At 60.7% G+C, this 6564-nt stretch overlaps 1 protein-coding gene across 1 annotated transcript; it reads right to left on the reverse strand.

Moving 5' to 3' along the window:
• Positions 1 to 2479: 2479 nt before the first annotated feature.
• LOC113091665 (fibroin heavy chain-like) lies at positions 2480 to 6505 on the reverse strand (the record flags this gene model as incomplete). The annotated part of the gene is made up of 4 exons (XM_026257266.1): positions 6295 to 6505; positions 5094 to 5297; positions 4891 to 5040; positions 2480 to 2853 (listed from the first exon to the last, which is right to left on the reverse strand). Coding segments are annotated over exons 1-4 (822 nt in total), but the record flags the coding sequence as incomplete, so codon positions are not given.
• Between the last annotated feature and the right edge of the window lie 59 nt (positions 6506 to 6564).

The following is a 6564-nucleotide window of genomic DNA, read 5'->3' on the forward strand; positions in this document are numbered from 1 at the left end:
ACAACCGCTGTTAACAGGTTAATATAACATTTCCCAGTCTAGGACTAGAAAAAGAATGGCAACTTACTCTGAGAAACACTGCTCTCCTCAGAGTGGCTGTGTCTTCTTGTGTGACAGGTGCCAGCGTTAAGACACAATACTGCCACCTGGGAGCTCAACCAGGTAGTGGCGCTGGAGTATTAACGTGGTGTAATCATAACAGAACTGTTCATATAAATATTGCGGACATGCTAATATCGGTATATCGCGGACACCCCTACCATGAAACATTTTAAATAAAGCCTCTTACTTGATTTAAACCGTATTTTTCACAAACACGCCAAGCTTTATTCCAATTATAAGTCCACAAGAAGCTTTTGACCTGTAACATCGGTTATGCTATTCCTATATTTATTAGGACGACTGTTTAAGAATCGACGTCTCTTAGAAACATTGCCATCTTTAATGTATTGCCTCAAGAATCACAAGAACTTATGGAACCAATTTCAGCATTCATGAAAGGTTCTAGAGCACCAAATCGGCATAATACAATGACTTCCAACTGGAATAATGGCTGCAGACTATTCAGCTACCCAAGAATAAATTTAAATACACAAAACAGTTCTTTTAAATTGGCAAAAAAGATAGATCATAATTTGCTAATTGTCCAGTACTCGGGGAGAGGAACTTACAGCACTGATGCCAGAGAGCGGTTATGTGAGAGCAAAATGATACCAAACACAAACTCTTCAAAATCAAGCAATTTTTATTTATTTGAGGTGATAGTAGTGGTAGAGAGAGTCAGAAAATCTTTCTAAACAGTTTGAGCAAACAGGGAAAACATGACATCTGAACAAAAGCATTGGGAAAAGACCCCCAGAAAGTATTATGCAAAATTCCCATGAACATGTCCCTAAAGGCGACATTGACCTTTGCCACATCCCCGACACTTCCCTTGACCACTTCCCTGTCCTGCTCCCTGCTCCAGCGCCCTGGCCATAGCCGCTTCCTTGTCCTGCTCCAGCGCCCTGGCCATAGCCGCTTCCCTGTCCTGCTCCAGCGCCGCTTCCCTGTCCTGCTCCAGCGCCCTGGCCATAGCCGCTTCCCTGTCCTGCTCCAGCGCCACTTCCCTGTCCTGGCTCCCAGCGCCCTGGCCAGCGCCGCTTCCCTGTCCTGCTCCAGCGCCCTGGCCATAGCCGGCCGCTTCCCCTGTCCTGCTCCAGCGCCGCTTCCCTGTCCTGCTCCAGCGCCCTGGCCATAGCCGCTTCCCTGTCCTGCTCCAGCGCCACTTCCCTGTCCTGCTCCAGCGCCCTGGCCAGCGCCGCTTCCCTGTCCTGCTCCAGCGCCCTGGCCATAGCCGCTTCCCTGTCCTGCTCCAGCGCCGCTTCCCTGTCCTGCTCCAGCGCCCTGGCCATAGCCGCTTCCCTGTCCTGCTCCAGCGCCACTTCCCTGTCCTGCTCCAGCGCCCTGGCCAGCGCCGCTTCCCTGTCCTGCTCCAGCGCCCTGGCCATAGCCGCTTCCCTGTCCTGCTCCAGCGCCGCTTCCCTGTCCTGCTCCAGCGCCGCTTCCCTGTCCTGCTCCAGCGCCGCTTCCCTGTCCTGCTCCAGCGCCGCTTCCCTGTCCTGCTCCAGCGCCGCTTCCCTGTCCTGCTCCAGCGCCCTGGCCATAGCCGCTTCCCTGTCCTGCTGCAGCGCCCTGGCCATAGCCGCTTCCCTGTCCTGCTCCAGCGCCCTGGCCAGCTCCCTGTCCGGCTCCTGCCCCAGCGCCGCTTCCCTGTCCGGCTCCTGCCCCAGCGCCGCTTCCCTGTCCTGCCCCAGCGCCGCTTCCCTGTCCTGCCCCAGCGCCGGCTTCCCTGTCCGGCTCCAGAGCCCTGGCCAGCGCCGCTTCCCTGTCCTGCTCCTGCGCCGCTTCCCTGTCCTGCTCCTGCTCCAGCGCCGCTTCCCTGTCCGGCTCCTGCTCCAGCGCCGCTTCCCTGTCCGGGCTCCTGCTCCAGCGCCGCTTCCCTGTCCGGCTCCTGCTCCAGCGCCGCTTCCCTGTCCGGCTCCTGCTCCAGCGCCGCTTCCCTGTCCGGCTCCTGCTCCAGCGCCGCTTCCCTGTCCGGCTCCTGCTCCAGCGCCCTGGCCAGTGCCGCTTCCCTGTCCTGCTCCTGCTCCAGCGCCGCTTCCCTGTCCTGCTCCTGCTCCAGCGCCGCTTCCCTGTCCTGCTCCCTGCTCCAGCGCCGCTTCCCTGTCCTGCTCCAGCGCCCTGGCCATAGCCGCTTCCCTGTCCTGCTCCAGCGCCCTGGCCAGCGCCGCTTCCCTGTCCCTGCTCCTGCACCGCTTCCCTGTCCTGCTCCTGCTCCAGCGCCCTGGCCAGCGCCGCTTCCCTGTCCTGCTCCTGCGCCGCTTCCCTGTCCGGCTCCTGCTCCAGCGCCCTGGCCAGCGCCGCTTCCCTGTCCGGCTCCTGCTCCAGCGCCACTTCCCTGTCCGGCTCCTGCTCCAGCGCCCTGGCCAGCGCCGCTTCCCTGTCCTGCTCCAGCGCCGCTTCCCTGTCCTGCTCCTGCTCCAGCGCCGCTTCCCTGTCCTGCTCCTGCTCCAGCGCCGCTTCCCTGTCCTGCTCCTGCTCCAGCGCCGCTTCCCTGTCCTGCTCCTGCGCCCTGGCCATAGCCGCTTCCCTGTCCTGCTCCAGCGCCCTGGCCATAGCCGCTTCCCTGTCCTGCTCCAGCGCCCTGGCCATAGCCGCTTCCCTGTCCTGCTCCAGCGCCGCTTCCCTGTCCTGCTCCAGCGCCGCTTCCCTGTCCTGCTCCAGCGCCGCTTCCCTGTCCTGCTCCAGCGCCCTGGCCATAGCCGCTTCCCTGTCCTGCTCCAGCGCCCTGGCCAGCTCCCTGTCCGGCTCCTGCCCCAGCGCCGCTTCCCTGTCCGGCTCCTGCCCCAGCGCCGCTTCCCTGTCCTGGCCCCAGCGCCGCTTCCCTGTCCTGCCCCAGCGCCGCTTCCCTGTCCTGGCCCCAGCGCCCTGGCCAGCGCCGCTTTCCCTGTCCTGCTCCTGCGCCGCTTCCCTGTCCTGCTCCAGCCGCCGCTTCCCTGTCCTGCTCCAGCGCCGCTTCCCTCCCCGGCTCCTGCTCCAGCGCCTCTTCCCTTCCGGCTCCTCTCCAGCCGCTTCCCTGTCCGGCTCCTGCTCCAGCGCCGCTTCCCTGTCCGGCTCCTGCTCCAGCGCCGCGTTCCCTGTCCGGCTCCTGCTCCAGCCGCCGCTTCCCTGTCCGGCCTTCCTGCTCCAGCGCCGCTTCCCTGTCCGGCCCTGCTCCAGCGCGACTTCCCTGTCGCGCTCCTGCTCCAGCCGCCGCTTCCCTGTCCGGCTCCTGCTCCAGCGCCCTGGCCAGTGCCGCTTCCCTGTTCCTGCTCCTGCTCCAGCGCCGCTTCCCTGTCCTGCTCCTGCTCCAGCGCCGCTTCCCTGTCCTGCTCCTGCTCAGCGCCCCCTGGCCATAGCCGCTTCCCTGTCCTGCTCCAGCGCCCTGGCCAGCGCCGCTTCCCTGTCCTGCTCCTGCACCGCTTCCCTGTCCTGCTCCTGCTCCAGCGCCCTGGCCATAGCCGCTTCCCTGTCCTGCTCCAGCGCCCTGGCCAGCGCCGCTTCCCTGTCCTGCTCCTGCTCCAGCGCCGCTTCCCTGTCCGGCTCCAGCGCCCTGGCCAGCGCGCTTTCCCTGTCCGGCTCCTGCTCCAGCGCCGCTTCCCTGTCCGGCTCCTGCTCCAGCGCCCTGCCAGCGCCGCTTCCCTGTCCTGCTCCAGCGCCGCTTCCCTGTCCTGCTCCTGCTCCAGCGCCGCTTCCCTGTCCTGCTCCTGCGCCCTGGCCATAGCCGCTTCCCTGTCCTGCTCCTGCGCCCTGGCCATAGCCGCTTCCCTGTCCTGCTCCAGCGCCCTGGCCATAGCCGCTTCCCTGTCCTGCTCCAGCGCCGCTTCCCTGTCCTGCTCAGCGCCGCTTCCTGTCCTGCTCCAGCGCCGCTTCCCTGTCCTGCTCCAGCGCCGCTTCCCTGTCCTGCTCCAGCGCCGCTTCCCTGTCCTGCTCCAGCGCCGCTTCCCTGTCCTGCTCCAGCGCCCTGGCCATAGCCGCTTCCCTGTCCTGCTCCAGCGCCGCTTCCCTGTCCTGCTCCAGCGCCGCTTCCCTGTCCTGCTCCAGCGCCGCTCCCTGTCCTGCTCCAGCACCGCTTCCCTGTCCTGCTCCAGCGCCCTGGCCATAGCCGCTTCCCTGTCCTGCTCCAGCGCCCTGGCCATAGCCGCTTCCCTGTCCTGCTCCAGCGCCGCTCCCTGTCCTGCTCCAGCGCCGCTTCCCGTCCTGCTCCAGCGCCGCTTCCCTGTCCTGCTCCAGCGCCGCTTCCCTGTCCTGCTCCAGCGCCGCTTCCCTGTCCCTCCAGCGCCGCTTCCCTGTCCTGCTCCAGCGCCGCTTCCCTGTCCTGCTCCTGCGCCCTGGCCATAGCCGCTTCCCTGTCCAGCTCCTGCGCCCTGGCCATAGCCGCTTCCCTGTCCAGCTCCTGCGCCCTGCCATAGCCGCTTCCCTGTCCAGCTCCTGCGCCCTGGCCATAGCCGCTTCCCTGTCCTGCTCCTGCGCCCTGGCCATAGCCGCTTCCCTGTCCTGCTCCAGCGCCCTGGCCATAGCCGCTTCCCTGTCCAGCTCCTGCGCCCTGGCCATAGCCGCTTCCCTGTCCAGCTCCTGCGCCCTGGCCATAGCCGCTTCCCTGTCCAGCTCCTGCGCCCTGGCCATAGCCGCTTCCCTGTCCAGCTCCAGCGCCCTGGCCATAGCCGCTTCCCTGTCCTGCTCCAGCGCCCTGGCCATAGCCGCTTCCCTGTCCTGCTCCAGCGCCCTGGCCATAGCCGCTTCCCTGTCCAACTCCTGCGCCACTTCCCTGTCCAGCTCCTGCACCCTGGCCATAGCCGCTTCCCAGGCCATAGCCGCTTCCCTGGCCAGCACCCTGTCCTGCACCCTGGCCAAAGCCGCTTCCCTGACCTGCGCCCTGGCCATAGCCGCTTCCCTGTCCTGCGCCCTGTCCCGCACCCTGGCCATAGCCGCTTCCCTGTCCCGCGCCCGTCCCGCGCCCTGGCCATAGCCGCTTCCCTGACCCGCGCCCTGGCCATAGCCGCTTCCCTGACCCGCGCCCTGGCCATAGCCGCTTCCCTGGCCAGAACCGTTTCCATGGCAAGTTGCCTGACCTCTTCCCTGGCCACGCGGTTCACTGCATGCAAAGCCACCGGTGGTTGGGCAACATTTCTGTGTGGCAGGACACTGGCCATCATTGAAACAGCTATCAGCACAGAGTGGGATCATCTCCGGTATGGGACATTGACCTGGCTTCACTGCATGAACACAGATAGTCAGCTTTAGTTTGTGCATATAGACCAGAGATCCTTAAATCTGGACTTCGAGATCCACATTCCTGCAGAGTTTAGCTCCAACCCTAGTCAAACACACCCGAGCATGTTAATCAGTGCCAGTCAATGTCTTTGGGATCATTAGAAAAATCTGAGGTAGGCGGCTTTGATCAGGGTTGGTGAATGGCAAGTTTTATCTAAAGAAAGAATTCCATTCCAAGTCAGTGGTTCTCAATTCCAGTCATGGAACACCCTTACTTAACACACCGGATTGAAATCATCAGCTTGTTGGTCCAGTTCCTGGATCTCTCTCCTGACAAGCTGATGATCACAATCTGGGTGTTAAATAAGGGGACATGCAAAGGGATGGCTTTAGCAAGGGACGAGCAAGGGGTCCCCGGGACTGGAATTGAGAACCACTGTTTGAAGCATTATTCCTTTTTATTTTGTAAATCCATCCGGTCCTTAAAGCCATCCCAAGGGATGATTTCAATCCGACTTTAGAGAACAACTAAAGGCAAACTCTCTGCTTAGGACTTACATTGAATCCAGAGTGTTACTAGTATGTGTGTGTGTGTGTGAGTTTAACCTTAGCATCGATTATTAACTGAAACTCACTGAAAACAGGCAGCACGCAAACAGGCCCAAATTCAAATCGACAGCATTTGTGCCCTCCAGGGCAGTCTTCATCAGAGGAACAGCCTCGATGGGATGGTTCGACCATCAGCCTCTCCGGACAGAAACCATCCACTAGAGAATTCAAGAGGATTATAAGGGGAGTGCGGTTTCACCATTTGTAAATCTGTGGTTTTGCAATGGGTCTCAAACCGAAATACAAAGTTTATGCATTTGTCTGCTTCATATCAAAAGCGGTTAAAACCTACTACGCATTCATAAGCGATGTTAACTATTTTCAAAGACTGAAAGTCACTCATTTCTGCATTTCTTCAGGTTCTGTAATGAAATTAACAGATCTTTTCACCTGTGGTTCGTCTTTGAATAGCGCGAGCTATGCTGAAGTATCCAAACAGACAGAAAAAAACAGCAATCAACGAGAAATACATTCGAGCTGTCATCCTCCCAGCCTGTGATCTCTGCTGGAAAATGCAGTGAATCGGTGCGTCAGGACAAGCAGACAGCAAAGAACACAAAACTAAAACGATTACTTGTTGCTGCAATACCAACTTCTGTAAAATGGGATTTAAAGATTGAAGAAAACAGGTTAATTCCAACCCTGATCAAACTCACCTGC

This window comes from Carassius auratus, unplaced genomic scaffold (assembly GCF_003368295.1).
Source record: "Carassius auratus strain Wakin unplaced genomic scaffold, ASM336829v1 scaf_tig00214260, whole genome shotgun sequence".
Lineage (NCBI taxonomy): Eukaryota > Metazoa > Chordata > Actinopteri > Cypriniformes > Cyprinidae > Carassius > Carassius auratus.